At 36.3% G+C, this 23,266-nt stretch overlaps 2 protein-coding genes and 2 pseudogenes across 2 annotated transcripts; 3 read left to right on the forward strand and 1 right to left on the reverse strand.

Moving 5' to 3' along the window:
• Window positions 1-4,127: 4,127 nt before the first annotated feature.
• On the forward strand, window positions 4,128-12,938 carry LOC137728270 (alanine--tRNA ligase, chloroplastic/mitochondrial-like; annotated as a pseudogene).
• Window positions 12,939-15,924: 2,986 nt separating this feature from the next.
• LOC148693638 (uncharacterized) lies at window positions 15,925-16,722 on the forward strand (the record flags this gene model as incomplete). Its single annotated transcript, XM_088678073.1, has 2 exons — window positions 15,925-16,217; window positions 16,314-16,722. Coding segments are annotated over exons 1-2 (702 nt in total), but the record flags the coding sequence as incomplete, so codon positions are not given.
• Window positions 16,723-17,092: 370 nt separating this feature from the next.
• LOC148693639 (uncharacterized) lies at window positions 17,093-19,147 on the reverse strand (annotated as a pseudogene).
• A 1,735-nt stretch (window positions 19,148-20,882) lies between these two features.
• On the forward strand, window positions 20,883-22,891 carry LOC137729727 (expansin-like A1). The gene is made up of 5 exons (XM_068468737.2): window positions 20,883-21,293; window positions 21,429-21,538; window positions 21,750-21,928; window positions 22,240-22,372; window positions 22,473-22,891. Exons 1-5 carry the CDS (start codon window positions 21,179-21,181, stop codon window positions 22,716-22,718), a joined length of 783 nt encoding a protein of 260 aa, XP_068324838.2. The 5' UTR covers window positions 20,883-21,178; the 3' UTR covers window positions 22,719-22,891.
• Window positions 22,892-23,266: the final 375 nt, after the last annotated feature.

Below are 23,266 nucleotides of genomic sequence, written 5' to 3' on the forward strand. Positions count from 1 at the left end.
ATTAATTAATTAGGACATACACTAAAAGGCTAGGAAAATCCCCCATAGTTTGCTCAAATGAAGGGTTTAAATATACGAAAGCATTCTACACGACGTCACGAACCCATGCACAATAACCACTTGCCGCCACGAGGTCGGACGCACCCTCACATGCTGCCAGGTCCCAGCCACACTTCAACGTCCCAAAACCGTGCTTCTACACGTTAGCTTGACTTCCAACTTAGGTTAGTGGCCACAAGGAGTTGAGTAGCTGCCTCCAAATCTCCTAAAACCTTGTAATACGAACTGGAAATCATCGGAGATTCCACCCCAGAGTCGGAGGTCCAAGTTGCTTCGAGTTAGAAACTCAAAACTCAACCATTCTAGGATTGGTTTGTACGGATAGACTCGTGGGATGAGAGAAGTACAATGATGGTGGTTTGAGGTCTGATCTATTAGATTTGATGATGGTGTTTATGTTGGAGAGAGAAAAGAGAGACTCGGCGTGAAGGAGAGAAGACGAAGATAGAAAGAGGGAAGACTTATGATTGGACAGAAGGAGGTCTTTAATTAGGTGAGAAGAAATGGGGAAAAATCTAAGTGGTAGTGAAGGTCACGAGACAAATTTTAAAGAGATGAGGTGATAAGATTTGGTACAATTTAAAATTACACAATCCGGCTCACCTTATCAAAAACAGTAGTTCTAACACTAAATAATTAATACACACATACACAATTCTACCTATCGTTAACGCACTTTAACTAAGCGTAACTTTTTCGTTACAAATCTGATTTGGGTCTAACTCGCGCTCACGCATTTGTAACAAGAGTACTATTTAATTATGATGATAAGAAAAATAAATTAAAGGCCGAATAACTACGTCCACATCAGGTTCCACTTTGCCAATAAGGGCATAATCGTCATTTTACACACTCGGGAAGAAAATTACATGGAAAATTAGAGACGGGTTGTCATACCGACCCGAAGTGTCTACTTGGACTCTGAATCAAGTCGTACTGGCCAACACCCAAAGGGTGATGAAGCCATAAAGTATAGTGATGTGGAAAATGTGAGTAAATTTAAACCTAATAGTGCCTAAATGTAAGAATACGCCAGTGAGCGGGAATGAACGCTCCACACACAACGTCAGAGCATAAGTAAAGTAAGGGCTAGTTTGGTATTGTTGTGCTTTAAAAAAAACTGCTTCTGCTGTGCTGTGAGAATAAGCAGCTGTGAAATGAAGCAGCAGAGTGTTTAGTAAACTTTTTTGTAAAAGTGCTTTTGAAAAAAAAAAAAAAAAAAAAAAAAATCATTATTATAGTGTTTGGTAAACTTTTATGTAAAAAAGATGTGAAAAAAAACCAGTTTTTCAAAGCTTGGTTTTGCAGCTTCTTGTTTTTGGCTTTTTTTCACCCAAAAATGTGAAAAAAAACTGAAGCTAAATGTTTACCAAACACAAAAACAACTCCCAGCTTTTTTTTATACCAGCTTTTTTCATAATCACCTCAGTACCAAACTAGGCCTAAGTATAATGGATTGAGAATTATATCATCGAAGGTAGCCTCCAATACCAAGATTTGACAAGAATCCTTGTCGATACGAAAGCTCAGCTACTAAAACTTGGAGGGGCGAAAACAACGGTGAGTGGGCCTAAAAATAAATTTTTGTAAAAGCCTTTTCGAAAACATAATAACCCCTCATTGTAAAAAAAGTATAGTTTCCAAAATATACATACTACGTATAGTATGAAATTACTTACCGTAGCCTACAATATCTCAAGAATTAGGTACGTCACAATGTTTCGTAAATAAACATCTAACGTTCGGTAATCACATAATCTTTCATAAACAAATAGATCATATTGAGTGCTCATCAACATATGCTGACACATGAGTTCATGCAAAGATATTCTGACATGAACAGGACTGGGTGTAATAATGATTTACACTATTGTACTACAATCAAGTGAAGACTGACGTTATGCACATCACATACGAGTCCTAATTGCCTATAACAATCTAGGACAGGGCTGGCACCTACAATGGATCCAAAGTGAGTGTGCAGTGTGATGTTAACATACACGTGAAGCCTGGCCTTGGCCCTGGCGAGTACTGACACCAGTGTAGCACACGATGAGCAGATAATATAAATATGATTGTGCAACGGTAAATTGATAATTCTAGTTGACATAATACTATTCATTAAATTGTTAATCATGGCCCTAACTGAGATCCCAAAATAGTTCGCATACATATGCATCCCGTAAAATTTAACATAATTTCATAAACTCTGTCATTTCGCTAATTCTTATAAATGATAGTATAATTTAGGTATACCTAGAAAATTCTTTATTAAGTATATATGTGGAAACTAAATAAATATATAATATTCAAAAGCAAAGATCCACTCACAGGTATTCGCGAGATCACATATGTTCGAGCTAGGAAAACCGGAGCATCCGATAGAAGTCGCATCTAAGCATAATATATTGGGACCTATTAGTAAAAACTCCACTAAAGAAATTAAATTTTAGGAAAAAAAAAAAAAAAAGGAGTGCAAATTTGGAATCAAGACGTCAAAATATGCTAAGGAGGGTCCCGGGCAAATTTTGTAAAAAGTCAACGATCAACCCTAAAAAGTCAACCGAGACACCTCGGTGGTCAACTACGTTAAACTTTGAAATTTCACTAAATGGATGTCAAAAACGGACTTGGGGCATCGAAATTAGCTTACGAGGGTTTATGAGAAATTTTCGAAAAAGTCAACAAAAGTCAATTAACATTCAACAATTAACTTTAACGAAATATTCCCTCCTCAAAAGGAATATTCTATTAAAGTTAACTGAATATTCTCGATCGCCGATTTGTGGAAAAATATGGACGAAAAGCTTCCACAACTTCGATTAGTCCGATTTCACAACTATTTTCAACACAAAATATATGGATTTGAAGCTCAGAGAGAGAAGAATAATTATATACCAAAATCACATCAAGCCGTGGTCGGGATCGACCTGAAATAGGCCTTCAACTCATGGCATCCCTTGCCAAAAAACTGGGTTTGTTAACCTCGCATCCTTTTTGCATCTAATCACGCCAAAACACTCGTGAAATGAGTTAATCTTCATCAAAAGGCAAGGGGAAGACAATTCGAATGGTCTAGAACTTTACCTTCTGTCAAGAATGGCGATAATTCGCTATGATTCGTTGGGAAAGACGATGAACAGTGACTATCACTGTTCACAGAGAAAGAGAAGTCAACCCTAGGTACGGCCCTTCGTTTCTAGTCATATGAGTAGATGATGATGATGGGGTGTGGACGTTGAACCGAAATATTTATTTTCGGGATATAATTTCCATGATAGGCCAAAATAAACTCTTGTTTATTTACTACCATTAATCACAATTCTTTATCTAAATTTATTAGTCACTCACAAAATCCATAACCAAAATTTGGTTACCAAAACATAAGATTTAAATTTTCAATTAAACACCAAATTTCTTTTCATCAATTCAATTTCCCAACAAAAGATTAATCTCAATTATGTAAGGCTGCATCTAACTCGTGTTAGACTGCCTACGTATCCTTGATGCGAGATCAAGCCTTTTGTAGTTCACCTTTCATTTATAATCCATTTCCAAAGACATTAAAGTAATGGAAATAACCAACATTGGGTTTAACAATTGAAACACATCAATTGGATACCAAATTCATATTTAGAATATCAAAATTTGCACAAAATGACAGCAATGGTCCACTGGCCATCGTCGTCGTGGCTGGCGATTTCTGGCGAACGGAAACCCCTAAATTCCGACCAACTCTAAAAATTACCAAATTTTACAGGAAAGTAGGGTTCAATGAGAGGAACAACTTTAATACTTGGGCTGAAGTCCAATTCGGTCGAGAAACACCTCAAATCGTCCTCGAACGACCGGAAACCCTTAAATTAGGTGTTCTTAATTCGACTCCAAAACAACTCTGACGTCCAAACCAATACTTGGGCTTTGTTCTTGGGGTTGAGGGGAGTATTGGTGGTGGTTTTTGAAGGACTTTGTTTCAAAAACGGCGGATCACCGCCAAGGAACCTTGGTGGCTCTGAAGGTTTCATAGTGAAAAGGGACCAAAACTCGTTTGTGTTTGGGTGTAATTGATGGACGGATCAATTGAGTTCGAAGAGAGGAGTAATTTGACACCGGCTCTGTCGTCAATGGTGGTCGAAATCGGAAAATCTGGCCGGTCGAGTCGGCAGGTCATAGAGGATCCGGTTCTCTCTCTTCCCTTTCCCCCTCGTTTCCCCTCATTTCCCCTTCCTAATTCGTCTATGTCCCTCCTTTTGCTCTCCTTTCTCTTATATCACAGCCGTCTATCTCTTCTTTTCTTCTCATCTCAGCCACACACGTGGCATAATCTCAATGCCCCAGAAATCTGGAGCCTTCTATATGAGGGCTAAATTACAAAAATATCTTTTTTTACGAAATTACAAAAATATCCCTAACTTTATGCGTTAATAACTCTTTCGTTAAAATTTTGTTTCACGAACTGTTTTCGCCCACGCGCTCGTAAGATCATCCTCTATCCAAAAATGTCAAGAAATCTGATAAAATATATGAGGATAAAATATGTCCTCGTATAATTACGTTAAGCCAACTAGGACCATTTTCGTCCTTTCCACTTATTGATATAATTTACGACTTAATATTTTTCTGAAACAAAACTTCAAAAAGTTCTCAATTAAATTTTTTATAACCATGAATCGATTTATTTTTTATTTTCTCCACATAACCATAAATTTAAATTTTCAGGGTATTACACGTCTCATTGGAGACAGCGGCAATGTGGTGGGTGTGTTTCCCGGAGAGGAAGGGTGAGTGAGAAAGTAACACAGAGCTGAGAGAAAGAGAGAGCCCAAGAGAGGTTTCCAGAGAGATCAAGGAGAAGGACACGCGGCAAGAAGGAAGTGGAGAGTTGTGAGGTGTGGGCCCCACAAGCCAAAATAAATTACTAAATTATTAAAATATCCACCAAAATAATTATATTATAATAGAATATTGATATAGAAGTAATATAATAATTATGAAAAATATATAAAATAATAAATAGTATTTTTACAAAAGTATTTTTCGGATTCGTAGTTTTGTAAAATCTCCACGTAACTCCGATTTCGATTCCACTTGCACCTACGCATTCATACTGTCGAGTACTTCGAGAATACGGTAAAATAGTAGCTCGTACACATCACAAAAAGATGGTCAACGAAAGTCAACAATCTCGCCTATAGGGGCATTTTCGTTAATTCACTTCTTTAAAAATATTAAAATGGTAAAATTAGGGATGAGTTGTTACAAAAATGGGTGCAAACTAAAAATAAAAATAAATGATACAAATTTAATCATAAATATAAATATATAAAATGTAACGTTTCTAACACTAAATGAATATATTTAGAAATAAAATTTAATTATATTGACATGTAGAATATTTTATTATTGAAATAATTAATGACGTTTATTAAAAATAAGGGACCTTGATTAAAAAAAAAATTGAAAAGAAATAAGGTTTTAATCAATGAGGTTGAAAAAAGAGGGTGAGAATCTAATTTCTCCTAACTAATAATTTTGTTTCTTGGTCCACAAGTCAATTTATTTTACTAATCCCTTTGTTATAAACATATCTTTGTATTTTTTTTTTCCAAAAATATATCTTTTTATTCAGGTAAAAACAAGCAAACAAACTTTTATCATATAACTAATAATTTTGTTTCTTGGTCCACAAGTCCGAAGTGACGATGTTTCAAACAGAGAGACATATAAAACAAACATAACAGGCACACACAGTGACACAGAGACACACATACTAAGTCTCCCAATTACCAATCAGAACCAGAGTCACTCAAACCCCAAACTCAAAACTAAACAGAGCAGAGAGCTGAAATTAAATGGAGGAGGATCTCCATCACCGTGTGAGTGGTGATTCCATACGACGCCGTTTCATATATATATATATATATGTGTGTGTGTGTGTGTGTGTGTGTGTGTGTGTGTGTGTGTATCCTTCAAATTTGATATCATAATAAAGTTATCATATGAGCTCTTCTATTTGTCGGAAATGTCATCCTATATTTTCCGGCGTAGTTTGTTCCTCCTTGTATCTTTGGGTTGTTCAAATTCATTTCTTGTTTTCAGATTTGGTCAACTAAAAGATACCATATCTTTTCTTTATTTATATTTCAATTTGTCTAAGCTGGTCAAGTCACGGACACCTCATAGATTAATAAAAATTTGACAAAAATATTACTAAATGAATTCATACTGACTAGTTCTTAATCAAGTGATATTTTTCTTATTAATGTGTAAGTTGAAATACTCTAAAATTTGTATATCTTCTGAAACTTTGTTTCAAAGGTTCCTAGACAAGTACCTCGTGCAGTAACTGCGCAAAGGTGCATACGCACAAACGATGTGGAGAACGTTTGTAGAACAGCTCGGCATCATACACTCTTTGAGATGCTTTGGGAATTTCAGTTTTGGAGATTACTTCAAGGAGGAAGCAATACCTTAGGCATGGGAGCTTTCAACTAAAGAGTATGCAACAAATTTTAATGTCTCCTTACACTGCATATTTTCATTTATTTATTTATTTGTCTAACTATAATTACTTACATGTACATTCTGCTTTGATCTTAAGCTCTGCCTTTCTTTTTCAAGTTAATACGCCTGTTTAATGTGAATAAGATTCTTGATCTTCAGGTGGGTGTTCCGGTTGAGCGTATAAAAAGAATGGGCGAAGATGACAACTTTTGGACTAGTGGAGTCACTGGTGTATTTTGATTTCCAACCAGAGAGGGGACATTCAGATGCTGTATGTAATTGGTTTTCCGTAAAATTTTGTTTTCGTTGGAAGGAAAGGTTTAAACTCTGAACTACTTTAAAGGCTTTTTTGTTTACTTACATTTTGGATGAATTTGTTTTTCAGGATCTCAATGATGACACCAGAGTTTTAGGGTTCTACAATCTAGTTTTCATGGAATTCAACAAGAAGGATGATGGTTCACTAGAGCCCTTAAACCAGAAGAATATAGATACCGGGCTTGGCCTCGAGCGTATGCCTCACATCCTTCAGGAGCTTCCGAACTACTATGAAACTGACTTGATCAGACCAATATAGAGAAGACCTCAGAAATTGTAAATGTGTCATATGACACAGCTGATGACTGCTCAAAATTGAATTTCAAAGTAAGCTCTCGTGTAAGATGCTGCAATTTCTATTAAATTTGTGTCAATAAACACATCGCCTCTCAAAATAAAATGTGGTTGATCATATAAATTTTTGTTTCAGATTGTAGGAGATCATTTACGCACAATTGTAAACCTGATATCAGATGGAGTTGTTCCATCAAATACTGGAAGAGGTTATGTCCCTCAATTCCTAATCAGAAGGTCTGTTCGCCGTGCTCGGTGGCTTGTTAAAAAGGGGGGTTCTCAGGGCAGCCTCAAAGGAGCAATTTTACCCGCCATTGCAGCAAAAGCAATAGAGATGAGCACCAACATCAATCCGGATGTAAAAGATAGAGCACCCCATAATCTTGAGGAGTTGAAAAGGGAAGAATTTAAATTTGTGAAGACATTGGAGAGAGGAGAAAAATTTCTTGAGCAAATGCTAGTTGAGGCATTATTAAATGCAAGAGAAAGTGGGACTATACCTTGCTTGTCCGGCAAGGATGCTTTTCTTTTGTATGATACATATGGGTTTCCTGTTGAAATAACAGCAGAAGTGGCTGAAGAACGTGGTGTAAGTATAGATATGAATGGTTTTCATACTGAAATGGAAAACCAACGTCGCCAATCTCAGGCTGCACATACTGATGTCAAACTTTCCATGGGAAATAGTGCTGATCTTACGAAAAATGTTCCTAACGCTGAATTTCTTGGCTACAATACGCTTTCTACAGCAGCAATAGTGGAAGGCCTTATAGTGAATGGGAACAAGGTCATGCAGGTTTCCGAAGGAAGTGATGCTGATATATGGTTGAACCAGACTCCATTTTATGCAGAATCAGGTAGTCAAATTGGAGATCACAGAACTTTATATATTCCAGAAGGTGAAAACCAACATAAGGTTGTTGTGGAGATAAAAGATGTCCAAAAATTCGGTAACATATTTATTCATAAGGGTACAATCAGAGAGGGAGTTCTACAGGTTGGTGAAGAAGTGGAAGCAACAGTTGATGCAAAACTAAGGCAACATGCTAAGGTATATACAAGATTTAACACTAGAAATTTCAGTGTATATGGATGTATTACGTGGTATTAAGCAATCAAGTATATAATATCATAACTGTTAAATTAGCTTGCACACTGAACATTGTTTTGGTATTCTGCAGGTTCATCCTACCGCCACACATTTGCTGCAATCTGCTCTTAAGAAAGTTTTAGGTCATGAAACTTCACAAGTTGGCTCATTGGTGGCTTTTGACCGTTTAAGATTCGATTTCAACTTCTGCCGGCTGCTTACTGACAGTGAGCTTGCTGAAATTGAAAGACTAGTAAATAACCGGGTTGCGGAAGCAATACTGCTTCAAACGAAAGTGATGCCTCTTTCTGAAGCAAAAGGTGCAGTGGGCATTGCAATGTTTGGAGGAAAATATGGTGAAGAGGTACGAGTAGATAGATGTATTCAAAGCATTTGATGAGACATTCTATATATTGCATACTTGATATTTCAAACTAAATTGGTTGATGAGTTTTTCGCTTAAGTGCGACATGTTGTATTGTAGGTACGTGTTGTAGAGGTTCCTGGTATATCCATGGAATTTTGCGGTGGGACTCATGTGAGCAACACTTCTGAAATATGCGGGTTTAAAATACTTTCTGAACTAGGTAAAGCATCCGGAATCAGGCGCATAGAAGCTGTGGCTGGTGAATCGTTTATGGAATATATCGATTCCAGAGATTATCATATGAAGCAGCTGTGCTCCACCCTCAATGTATGTTTTCTTTTACTGTTCTATGTTCTGTGAAGGGAAATGTTATTTTTTTTCTTTGTTTAGTTTACCATTGTGCATGCAAACAAGGTTTTGACCTTGAGAAAGCAACAAAGTGTTTACTATTGTGTATGTTGCCTTTGTGAAGGTGAAAGCTGAAGAAGCAAAAAATAGGGTAGAAAACCTCTTGGAGGAGTTACAGATGAGCAAAAATGAAGTTTCTACTTTGCGAGAAAAGATAGCAGTTCAGAAAGCATCAGTAATGGCAATCAAGGGAATTTCTGTGGGGAGTTCAAAAACAGTCGGGTAACTTATCTGCCTCCTCGTTTACCTTTTCTTTTTTTTTTCTTTTTTTTTTTCAATTAAATTGGAGGGAACCAATTCATGAACCTAGTCTAATTCTAACCCTATACCCCACCCTCCCTCACCGCATCAGTTAACCTTAAGACCATTTGCAACGGTTAGGTTAAAATCTAAATTTTAAATTTTAAATCCCCCAAGGCTTTTTAAATCATTGGGCTAAACTTTGGGTAAACCAAAAACTTGTGTTTTGGGCTAAATTCCGCCCAAAATACTAGCCAAGGTTATGCGGCTAGCTCACCAGTATGCATGAACGTGCCTGCGTGAAGACCATGCTCGGTGCACTAATGAACCCAACTCAAGTGCACGAGACAAAGCTGACAAAGCTACAGTGGGTGGGACCCATCACTGACAGCTTTGTCAGCAACCCAAACCGAGCCAAATGGCTAGTTTTGGTTGATCCAACGATCCATATCAAGTTATTATTTTTGAAACCTAAATTATAAATACATCAAACCATTGTGAAATCGATATATGATAAAATCTAATAGTAAAAAAATCTAACGGACCAAAATTAAATCCAACAGCTAAAACAATTAAAAGATCTAACGGCCTGAATGCGCTTACTCTTTAATAAGAAGCGACACAGGAAGATACAAGAGACCATTTAGTGCAAGAAAGGTTTGATTTTGATGTAATGAGAGAGGACCCAACAAATACACTCCAAATAGAAAGAAGTTCTTATGTGAGAAGCAATTGGAAATTATAAGAAGGAATGCTGCAAAGAATATCTTTAAGGATGATGACCCATCTAATGTCTATTACCCAGGTTCACCATAAATCCACCACCAAGGCAAGGACCAAGTCAACCAAATGATGATGAATATTATTAGTATTAGTAATTGTTGTAATTTTTATGTGGTAGTTTAATTATCATTCATAAATCTTTATTTAGTGTTTTAATTATCGTTCGTATTAGCAATTGTTGTAGTATTTAGTGCCATGACTTTCATGTTTCCTGAGGTAGGTTTAGTATTTTTCATTATTTATTGGAAATATATTAGGTTGTTCATAAAAATAAATTAGGAACATAAATTTTATTTATTGAAAAGTTACTGAAAAAATTATACTAAAATCATTCTTCAATAATCTCGACCTAACTTTCTAGGCTAAAAATTTGGGAATTTTAACGAAAAGCTCCTGGTACTGTTCACTTTAACGAAAAACCACATTTTTACACTAAAAAGTCAATCCTGGCACTATTCACTTTATCCTTTATTTTGTTCTTATCGTTGAAACTCAAAGTTTTCAAACCATTTTCATTAGTTTTCCTTAAATATTTAGGTGTAAACCCACACCATTGCACATGGTCTAAGACGGATTCGGATTCTCTGAGCTTATCTATATGGATCCAGCGGACTACATAATTGTGACCGTTGATCCAAATCGTCATGAATCCAAGTTTCTTTCCCAAATCAAAGTTATTTTCTTAGCTTCTTCTTTTGGTATTTCATTTCCTTCTCTTCACTTCTTTCTCTCTTTCCTGTTCGCCGTCTTTCTCCCATATGGAATGCTCCTCCGTCTCGAACTTCAACACCGTGTTCCAGCCGCCCAAGTGGTCTATAAGCCCCAAAACCCCCTCAACTGATTTTGAACGCGACTGCCTCATTGGCTCTAAGCCTCCGACGACTAGCTGCGCCAAGTCACTGGCCCATGCTTTCTAATTCGCCACCATGGTTGAAAAAAAAAAAAAAAAAACATCCATTTCCTCAAGCTCGACCGGGGTTTTTAACAAGAAAAGAAGAATCTCTATTAAAACAAAAATTAAATAATTGGGTTGTTGCATTTGGATCAAAATTCAAATTTTGGGTCATCAATTATTTGTCTTAAATGCTTCCATGTTAAGAGCGTTCTAATACATAGGAATTGTTGTTGTTGTTGAACGCAGACAGCCACATCAGAATTGAAATCTTTTGTGAAGAGCAACTTGTCGAGCAATTTAGCACTTCCAAAGGAAAGAGAAAGAAAAAGGGCCACGATTTGCATATAGAGAACCTTTGGTTTCATGACCGCACGATTTGGATCAATGGCCACGATTATGTGGTCCGCTGGATCCACATATATAAGCTCAGGAGAGGATCTGGATCCGTCTAAAACCATCTCCAAAAAAAAAATGTTAAATTTTAAACCTAAAATTTAAATTTGAACACTTTGACATTTTTTTTAAGTTTTACTCTCTACCCGATATGTCAAATTTTAAAACATAAAATAAAAATTGATATTTATATTTCATTGCATTGGGAATGAAAGAAAATGAATTAAAAGGTATAAAAATATTTAAGTATTACATTGGTAATGAAAAAAAAAAGAGCAATGCTTTAAATCAATAAAATTTAATAAAAAACATTTAATAATTTTTTTTTTTTTTTTGAAGGCGTTGTCAAATTTGGCAACAATGAAGAGAGATGTCTTTTCATGTCATGCCACATCAGATTTAGCTTCTTGGTTAGAAAATATTATTGCTGTCTTTTATTACGGTATTGCTGATTTAAATATTTTGACATCTCATTTGGAGATACTCTAAGAGCTTAATTATATCAAGCATATGTATCTTGAGCTTAAAAGTGCACATAGTTTTTTTTTTCAGATTTTTTTTTTTTTTTTTTTTTGCTGATATTGATTGTTTTTGCTTTTGGGGAAAAAAAAATTGTATCATGTCACAGAGTACTAGTTGAGTCCATGGATGATACGGACGCTGATTCGCTGAAAAAAGCCGCGGAATATCTTGTTGATACATTAGGAGATCCAGCGGCTGTGATTCTAGGCTCTTGTCGAGGGAATGAGAAGGTGAGTTTGGTTGCTGCATTCACCCCAGGGGTTGTCCAGTTGGGAATGCATATTGCTGGGTTTGCTACATATGTATTTACACATAAAACATCAACTATTTCGTATATTCATATAAAATATGTAAATTAATTAATAAAATCTTGTAAGGGTGTGGTTGGCTTGGCACACTCATTCATGGAAGTTTTATATATGTATATTTCTGTCCTTTATTGGCTATTAATTATTCTCTTAAAACAATGTATATAATTATGGGCTTCTCCATTTTCAAATCAAATCTCTTCCCAATCCTCCCATTTTATGGTGGATTGTCTCGTATCCAGAATTTTGGCAGCGCATGGTCCATACGGCATGACTTGACTTTGACTTAATTTTCATATTAATTTTTAGGATAAATTACATAAAACTATTTTAATTATCGATGAAACCACAATTTCATACTTCATGTTTTAAACATTGTAATGAATTTGTTGCAATGTCAGACATTTGTTAAATTTTCCGTTAATTTAACTGTTAAATAATGACGTGGCAGAAACGGAGCCCACTCATTTGCCACCCTGAATAAAAAAATTAATTAATTAATAATAAATTACTAATTCTTATTTAACAAAATAAAAATAAAAACTCTCTTCATTCCCCTAGAAATCGTCTCCTCCCCCACCTCCCTCCTCCGTCCCCCTTCTTCGTAATTCGTCCCCCTCACTCCCTCGTCCTCCTTCGCCCCCCTTCTTCCTCGTCCACCCGCCGCCTTCCAGTCCACCGATTCGGACCAACAAGTTCGTCATATCAGATCGGCACATATTCAATCTGTTCGACGGGAAAGATCCGGTGTTTTGACTCCCTCCCTGGTTCTTGTGGAGGTTGCAACAAAATGATCTGGCTACGACGTCGGCGAGCACATACGTGTCCTCTTCGGCATCAAAATCGGTCCGGTTTTCTTTGAAACGGCAGTGGATCGATTCGAATGATGTTTGGGAGAAATCGAATGGTGGTTGATGGAGAAGCGAACGGACGGAGACGGAAATGAGAAGGTGTAGAGGTTGACACGCATCGGGAAAGCGAATCTGTAGAAGTGGTGATCTTGGTATGAACCCAGAAAATGGGAAAAAGAAAGGAAAAAAGGGGAAAGAAAAAGAAAAAAATTGGACTGTAGTGAACTTCCATTCTTCAATTATTTTTATGGAGGATTTCGAAAATCCAGAGTTCTGGGCGAATTTTCAAATGGCCACTTCTTGAAGTTTTGAAATTTTAATTTCTGTAATTTATAAAAAAAATTCTAATTTCTTGAATTTTCTGGGTTTGCATTTGTGTTTTTCGTTTTGGGTTTTGTTTTTGTGGGGTTCGTTTTGGCTTTCTGGAAGTCTCCCTTTGCAATTTTGTTTGGTGGTTTTTCTTAGAAAAATTGTGAAGAACAAGAAATTGAAGAAATGGCTGTGGGGCGAAAGCCCCAGTCGGTGATGGGATTTGAAGAGAGGCAAAATGATAAGGGGATGGTTTCTAATGCTCAGTTTTGCGAAATCTTAGTGAACTTATGATGAAGAAATCAAATTAGTTTTATGTAAAAACTGTTGGAGCAAGATGAATTGGGTCTGGTTTTGGTTTGCCATCGCAACCCACTTATATGGGGTCTGGTTTTGGTTTGCCATCGAAACCCACCTGCGTTTTGCGATCGGCGGTGTATCAGTTGTTCCCGGAGGAGGATGAAAATTAGCTGTGTTTAAGGAGGACGAGGAACAAGGGGAGCGGAGGAAGGAGTGATGGGAGGAGGAACGGGGACGATTTCCAGAGAACGAGGAGCGCGTCTCAAACCACGTAACTGATCCAAAAAATTTTTTTTTAAGATGGGATATAAAACTGTGACTGACCCAATAATTGAGATAATTTTATATAATTTATCCTAATTTTTTATTCGAGTGAAAGTAATATATATATATAGGTCCAACAAAAAAAAAAATAATTTTATATGTGTTGCAGTCATATTTATAATAGGAATGTGATTGTGTATATCTTAGAAGATATGAGAAAATATCTTATATTCATATTAGGACTAGATTACCTATTAAATGTTGTAATCCCAAAGAGAAAAGTTTTTACCTATCCTACTACTATAAATAAAGGCATAATGAGGGGAATTAAACACACCTCACAATTAAATCAGTATCTCTTCTTTCTTATTGTGGCCGGCTCCCTTCTCTCTATCTAAACCCTAGATCGTTCAATCAAATAGGCCCACAACAATATGAACCTAAATCGTATATTTTTATGGGTTTAATTTTCTTACAACAATTTGATAACATTTGATTCAGCGATTTCCGCCGCATTGTAAATATAAAACCCGCCCATGTAATATGGAGATTTGCTCGGTTTTCTTCACATGGTTTGTGATATTCCGAAGTTGTACCCAAAAATTAGAAGCACCATTTTCTTTCATTTCAAGGTAAATTAAACACTGTTTGGTAACTTACAAGTTATTGCAAGATACGAGTCATATTATTTTTATAAAATTCACGGTGTGAGACGTGCAAAAGCAACTTGTTTTACCCAAAAAAAAAAAGGGTTTTTAAACAGACTAACTACAATTAATCGGTAAGAAAAATTGAACCGTTACATATACAGAGTCATTCTAGTTAGAGCAACTCCAGCTTTGGAGCCCTTCCCCCAGGCTATGCAATATTCAATCCACCTAATGAGCAGTAACTGCCCTTAATGAATAGTAATAGCCCTGGCAATAGCATTTGCATCTTCACCGTTACACTTCAATAGCCCTGGCAATAGGCAATAAAATATTAGTATTTTTTTTTTATAAAATAATACAAAATAATTTTAATTGTAATATCGGATAAGATTTTTAATCGTTCTCGTTGCGCTACGTGTTATTATCTGAAGTATTATTAAATAATACAAAATAATTTTATTTGTAATTTCGGATAAGGTTTTTAATCGTTGTCGTTGCCCCACTTGTCACAAAATCCAAAAAGACAATTATTGGGGATGGATTTCCGATAAATTTTTTAATCGTACTCATTATGCCACGTGTCATTATCCGAAAATACAATTATTGGTGATGGATTTCTGATAAGATTATTAACCAATCACGTTGCGCCACGTGTCATAATCTGTTCACAATCTTTGAGGATAGATTTCCATCAAATTTTTAACGAATGACGGCATGCCACGTGTCAGAATCTGTTCACAATCTTTGAGGATAGATTTCCATCAGATTTGTAACGAATGACGGCATGCCACGTGGCATTATGTACAACCTAATCCTTTCTGAATCCTCCATATAATCCACCATCCATCCTCACAAATCTCACACCAATTTTCTTAAGATCTCTATCATTATTCATAATTTCTGCTTCCTTCTTCAAAAAAATCTGTATCATTATTCATAGTTTCTGTTTCTTTCTTACAATGTCTTCTTTTTCCTCAATGATGATGTGGCAACTCGATCAGGAAGAGGAAGAATTATTTAACCAATTAGAAGCAATGTTCAATCACCAGGGGAAAAAATGAGAGGGAAGAGGATGAGGAGTGTAGAATGAGAGATGACGAAGTAAGAATGGGCAGAGCCTCACATTCCCGTCGAGTCGTCCAAGCTATGGCTCAGATCTGTATACCCAACCGTTCCTAAAACCTTGATAGAAGCAGGCAACGACGAGGTATGGAACTCTTGGATGATTATTTTGTTCCTAATAATGCATTCCCTGATACGTACTTTAGACTTCGTTTTAGAATGGAACAACATTTGTTCAACAAAATCATGATTGCTGTTTACAACCATGATTCTTAGTTTGTGCAAAAGAAAGATGTTTTTGGTGCTATGGGTCTACTGCTTGAGCAAAAAATTACTGCTGCCTTTCGGATGCTTGCATATGAAGCATCAGCAGACCAAGTGGATGAGATAATGAGGATGGGGAAATCAACCATTCTTAAGTCCCTGATGAGGTTTTACGGAGCAATCGAATCTATCTACACCGCTGAGTACCTCCGCAAACCTACAAACATGGACTTGGAACGGCTGTTGAAGAAGGCCGAGATGCGTGGTTTTCCTGGGATGATTGGAAGCATTGATTGTATGCACTGGACGTGGAAAAATTGTCCAAGTGCATGGCAAATCGCTTATAGGGACAAAAAATGAGCAAAAAGTATCATTCTGGAGGCAGTGGCATCTTTTGATACATGGATTTGGCATGCCTTTTTCAGAGTCCTGGGAGCTCAAAATGACATCAACGTCCTTACCCAATCCCAAGTGTTCAACGATGTCCTGCAAGGAAAGGCACCAAAAGTCACGTATGAGGTCAACGAACGTATGTACAACGGGCCATACTACCTAGCTGACGGCATTTACCCGCGATGGTCAACATTTGTCAAAACAGTGCCACTTCCGCGAAGTGCAAAGGAAAAACATTTTGCAAGCTGTCAAGAGGGGTGCAGGAAGGATGTGGAGCATTGTTTCGGTATCCTCCAAGCTCGTTGGGCGATCGTCAGAGGTGCTGCCAGATTGTTTGATATAGAGTCGTTTCGATCCATCATGATGACGTGCATCATTCTTCATAACATGATTGTGGAAGATGAGTACGATTATGAAGCCGTTGATGAATATGAGCCAGACACGATGAACAATTCAAGAACATGTATACATTGTGCTCATGACGCAACCGATGAGCCCGTGCAACATGAGCCATTACAAAGGGATGGACGTTACAATGAAAGGCTCATTCAATGATATACTGCATTTCAAATGCCAAACATGCACAATGCCCGACAAATTGACTTGATAAAGCATCAGTGGGCATTGAAACAAGCTGAAGATAATTAAGTTCATTTAGTGTGTTTTTTTGAATTTGGTATGTTTATGTTATTTTATTTGGTGTGTTTTATTATTTGGTATGTTTATGTAATTTTTTTAATGAGTTTTTAATTAATAATACAAACAATAAATAATAAATTACAACCCAAAGTGATTGGAAAATTATGGGCTCCGATTACAAAAAATACTCTATTCATCATCACTTAACCAATTTGTGGTGCTAGGATGATCTTCTCTTGTGGTACTAGGACCACCTTGGCTTGCTATCGCTTCTCTTGCACGCCTCCTTCGCACCACGTCCGCTTTCTCTGACTTCCAAAAAAATTTAGAATTTGGAGACTTCCCTTCTAAATGCGTGTTCATAATCTCACGATCTCGTTGAGCCCGTCTTTCTTCTCTAACATGTTCCCTTTCTTGCCTAAGTAGCTCTCTTTCTCTCTCATTAGCCTGAAATTCTTTCTTAATAGATGCAGCTTTTGCGTCCTCTCTAACCTTATCAGCCTCATATTTCGCCAGTTCCCTCGCCAAAGTCAATTCACCTTGGCGAGTAAGTTCTTCCATGAACTTTGCATAATCATTCTTGGAAGCACTCCCTTTTCTCTTTGAAGCCTTCTTACCTTGAGGCCTAATTGGATATCGGGTCGAACCCGACGCTTATTCAGGGAGAGGCGTTTTGGGCACTTCTTCTGCATCATCTTCATGAACATGCGAGACATGATCGGGTGTAGAGTGTAGAGGGGTGCTGTTCATGTGCACTTCTGGACCGACTGGCACAACTCTAAATTTAGGACAATCTTTGACAATATTCCAACATTCCCACCGGTTGAATGATTTATTTTTGCTTTTGGTTTTGACAGCATACCAAGCTTGTGCTTGAAGTTTCTACACAATGCGGGAGAATAAATAATTATAATGAAAATAAGTAACAAATAAATAATACAAACAACATAATTATAATGTAAGTAGGTAACAAACAAATAATACAAACAATAAATAATAAATTATGTAGGTAACAAATAAATAATACAAACAATAAATAATAAATTATGTAGGTAACAAATAAATAATACAAACAAATAATTATAATGTAAATTTGGGTATCAAATAAATAATATATTGTTACCTGACATGAGTAATTTTCCCCACTTCAAATATTACTACTAGCTTGTGCCAAGGCGTCTCTCCACGTACTAAACGATTGGCTAAGTAATTTCCAACGACTGGACATCGATTCTTTGGTTCTTTTCCTACCAATTTTCTCAAGATAATTGGTATGAATAAGACTCTACATTTCTCGCAACTGCATCTCATTACCCGTAAGCGAACTATGAGTAACTTCAACCTAGCTAGTATACAACGCAACATCTTCAATAAGCGACCAATTCGTACCTGCACCAGTGGTCATTTTGTTGAAAAAAAATGGATTCAAACTTTGAGACAAAGAAAGGAATGTGATTGAAAGTAGTTGAGAAAATATGAAATTGTTGTGTAAGGTAGATGATAACGATAAGGTATTTATAGAAAAGTAAAAACAATTTTTTTTTTTGAATTTTTTTGAATTTTTTACAATTTTTTTTTTAATTTTTATTCAATTAATTAATCTCTGCCGTTGGATATAAAAAAAATTTGAATTCCAACACTCCAGATTGTGCCACGTGCCACAACGGTAACTTTTCTTAATTTTAAAACTATTTTTTCACAACGGTAACTTTTCTTAATTTTAAAACAATTTTTTCTTTTATTTTTTTATTTATAAAGCATATTAATATCCACCGTTGATCTCAGATCGAACGGTGGATATTAAATAAGACTTTTTTATTTTTTTTGACCATTGAGATCGAACGGTCCAAATTAAATAACCATTGAGATCGAACGGATCGTGGGAAGCCATGTGGCTTCCCAACGGTAACTTAAAAAGTTCTTTTTTTTTTTTTTTTTTTTTTTTTTTCTGATTTTGTGTCGCTGACGCGCCCCCACGCATGAGTGGGGTGCACGCACCTGACAGAAAAAAAAACTTAAATACTGCCTGACGCCAGGCTGACGTTAGCGCTGACATCACATGGCCTCAGGCTCTCGGGCTAGCAATTCTCCACGGGCCCAGAGCTCGGGCCTCCACCTTCACTCGGGCTTGCCCATGCTGAAGCTGGTCCACGGGGCCTCGGGCCCCTGTTCTGTCCCCTGTCCCCCGAACATTTGCCCACGCTAGACTTGCTCTTAGAAGCACCGTTCTCATGCAACTGGGAGCAAATATAGCTTTGATGTGATGGTTGACATTGTAGTAGCATACAGCCAGAGTACTGGTGGAGCCACGTTAAGGGCTATCTGGGCTATAATCCAAGTAACTTTTGGTGAAAAAGAAAAATAAATTTTGACCTGTAATTTTTATTAATTTTTGAATGTAGCACATTATATATTTTTCACTAGTTCGAATTCTCTTAGTTCAATTATATAAAATTATATATTTTTCACTAATCCGAATTCTTTTGGCTCACCTTGTGAATGTTTTTTTTAGGCTAACTGATACTGTGAAGAATATAATATTAATTTTCTTTGTTTATAAAGATTTAAATCTTTAAGCTAACCTATCCGGTGAAAATTTTCTAACTCAGCCAAAAAGAGCCCATTGTTGTAGCCTGGTAGGTGACGATGAATGATGATGAAAAATGAAGCTGTTTCTTGAAAAGGATGGTTTCAAATGAATACTTTCAAGCATTTGACTTTGAAGAATGAGAAAGAAAACAGTGAAAGGCCAGTAATGCAAAACAAAAGAAACGTTGTAGTTAGCAACTTAATTAACATTTTAAGTCCTTGAAATTTGAAATTGAACCGTCATTTAATGTAATCTATTTAATGTTAAAATAAGTATATCTATAATGTATATTTATCATTTACTTATATTAGTACATACGAATTAAAAACTCTATGCACAAGACGGGGAACAACAGAAAAGTAATGAATAATTATTCATAACTTTTGAAAATTTTATATAGATTTTAAAGGAGTTTTTGAAGCTTTGGTATCATAATTCCTTCGTATTCATACATTGCTTCGTCCCTAACTACGTGATCATGTTACAATGCGATGAAATAATTTCTCTAAAACTTGTTAAGACATATCACACTCATTAATGCATCATGTTATTCTCAGTTTTCATCATCATCAAATCAATTAATCTACAAGAAAGAGGTCCCTTAATTCCCTTTGCTATATATTATTATATACATGAGTTAATATATGAGCTGTGATAGACTTGGCAACATTCATTTCTTGCTGGACAAGTGGGAGTTGCTTAGGCCTAAATTTGTTCTTATCTTTCTCCACTCACTCTAAAGGAATCAAAATCATCATATTCACCAAACCTTTATCTTCTCACACGTTTCTTTCCTTTATGTTCTTCCATTTCCTCTTTCTCCTTTTTTTTCTTTTGGATAAAATTTCCTTTTTATTTCTTTATTTGGGGGCCATGCATGCGCATAAGCATTTCTATGATCACAAAGAAAATGCCAAGCTTCCTCTCTCAATTACATCAACTTCTTGTTTCATTTGAGTCATTTGAATACCAAAAATAGACCCCAAGATGTTATAAAACCCAAAGAAACAAATTTATAAAAATGACACAAAATGCCTTAAACATGAGAAAATATTGTGTGCCACAACATGCACACAATCGATGACTTTATCTCTCGTCGCGTGTATACTCTCTTCACATTTATCCCTAAACTCTATGCAAATCCAGGTGCAAGAAACTAATATATATAAATATTATTTTAGAATTAATGTTTATTAGTATTTTTATACCATAATATCCTTTTCTTCCCATTTTCAAAAATATATGAGATCGAATATGGAGAATGGAAATAATTAGGAGAATTGTCCTAAAAGTTCAAAAAGTTTGTCCCCCCACAAAACTATAGGGTTCCACCAAGTGCATAGGCAGATAAATTCTCATGTTTACATACAACAAACAAAGACCAAAAAAAGTCGGTGCTATTTCCCTGTGTCCTGCATTTCAGCTATTGCTCGTCTCTTTCCTTGTTATCCTAGCCTTTCCCACTGCATCTCAGAATCCCAAATCAAATCCCAAATAAGAAAACTATAAAATAAAAAAAAAGTCCATGGTTTTGTTTAGCACATGCTGACCTGTCCTCCATTGTCCTGCACTCACCCGTTTTCTCTAATCTTTGTCTCTCCCTATAAATTCCATGGCTTTCTCTTCCTTTTCTCATAACTTTCTGAATTCTGATCAGCAATTTCAAAAACCAAAATGTCTTTGTTTATTTGCTTCCTCTTCTTCTTCCTAGTCTCCTCTGCAACTGCTTGTGATCGCTGTGTGAAGCAATCCAAGGCATCCTTTTTCTCTACATCCGCTGCACTTTCATGTAAGATCATGATCAATCATTAACCTCTCTTCTAATCTCTCTACCCTTTGTTTAAATTCAAATTTTGATTAAAACCCAGTTAATGATTTTGTGAATTAAGAAATGGGCTAATTTTGTTTTGTGGATTTGATGCAGCTGGGGCTTGTGGGTATGGCTCCTTGGCCATGGGATTTAGTGGTGGACACCTTGCAGCTGGTGTGCCTTCCCTTTTCAAAGGTGGAGCTGGTTGTGGTGCATGCTTTCAGGTACCAAATAAACTTTAGTCAACTTTCTTATTTTACATCAGGCCTAATAGTCTAAACTACTCTATCATGTGAAATGAACATTTGAAACTAGAGTGCAAGAAGTGTCGAACGCGCATTGTTTTAACCAACTCGCCTAACCAACGTCTGTTAATTTCTTGTTTAGGTGATTCAATTTCTATCTGCATTTTAATGATTTGGATTTTGTTGGCAGATGAGATGCAAGAACACAACTCTTTGCACAAAACAAGGGACTATAGTAACTTTGACTGATCTCAATCAAAGTAACCATACAGATTTTGTTCTGAGTGGCAGAGCTTTTGCGGCCATGGCTCAAAAGGGTTTGGACCAACACATTTTGAGACGTGGCATTCTGGATGTGGAGTATAAGAGGTAACCATATCCCAAAAGATTTAATCAGAAACTTCATTAATTTTTTTCTTAATTTAGTTAGTTGATCAAAATTGGTAGGCCAAAATTAGAATAAAAAACTATATCAAATTGGCTTATCCAGAAATTCATAAAGGTTTTGATCAACCGACCCCATTAAAAAAAAAAAAATTGTGTTGTGTACCAACATTTAAATAATAGGTCCTCCCAGACAAAAAATCCAGGCACATTTATGCTAGTAACGGTAAAAAAATGTACCCAAAATTAAAAGTATTTTATTATTTTACTGAAATTTTGTCCATCTCTTGTAACAGGGTGCCATGTGAATACAAGAACCAAAATTTATCTTTACGTGTGGAAGAATCAAGCCAGAAGCCACATTACTTAGCAGTAAAAATTTTGTACCAAGGTGGTCAGACAGAAATTGTAGCCATGGATGTTGCTCAGGTTAGCCAAAAATTTCACGTATTACAGCATTGCGATTCCACATTGTATTTATATTATCTAACCATACTTGTTAACATTGTGTGTGTGTGTCTTTCTTTAGGTTGGATCTTCAAATTGGAGTTTCCTAAGTCGAATCAACGGGGCAATTTGGGACACGAGTAGGGTTCCGGCGGGGGCGCTACAGTTCCGGTTCGTGGTGACGTCTGGGTATGATGGGAAGACGGTTTGGGCACCGAATGTTCTTCCGGTTAATTGGAAGCCTGGGATGATATATGACACAAAGGTTCAGATCACTGACACTGCGCAAGAGGGGTGCCCTCACTGTGATGATGGGAGCTGGATATGAGCTTAAAGGATGTTTGTCACTAGTTCACTAAATACACATACAGTTCAGTATACACCAAAAGTTAGATTTATTTGTCTACTTTTTTTTTACTAGAACTATTAACTTATGAGATGTAAATTTCATGTTGCCTTCAATAACATTTTATTTAGGCTGTTTTGCCAATTACCACCGAACTTTATGGTCATTTCAATTTTTTTTTTTTATGGTTATTTAAAATTTTTTAAAAAAATTACGCAGGAAAGCCTAAAGAGAGAGGCAGCCCAAAACAACAAAATAAAAGTACAACCCATAAGAGAAAATACAATGGATATATCCAAAAAACAATACAGCCCACAACAGCTTCCAAACAAAAAACCCCTAGACATGGAAAAGAAAAATTGTAGCTTCCACCAAATTAATCGCACCACCATCACAAAACCGCCTCCCAAGAAAAAAAAGCGCTAACAAACCAAATGGGCGAATGAAAAATAAAGGTGGACAAGCCACTCGCGCAAACAGCCTCCACCAAATTGTATACTAGTTGCAGTTCAAAAGCCACCAAACACCGG

Source organism: Pyrus communis, chromosome 10, assembly GCF_041283825.1.
Source record: "Pyrus communis isolate YQ-2024b chromosome 10, ASM4128382v1, whole genome shotgun sequence".
Classification (NCBI taxonomy): Eukaryota; Viridiplantae; Streptophyta; class Magnoliopsida; order Rosales; family Rosaceae; genus Pyrus; species Pyrus communis.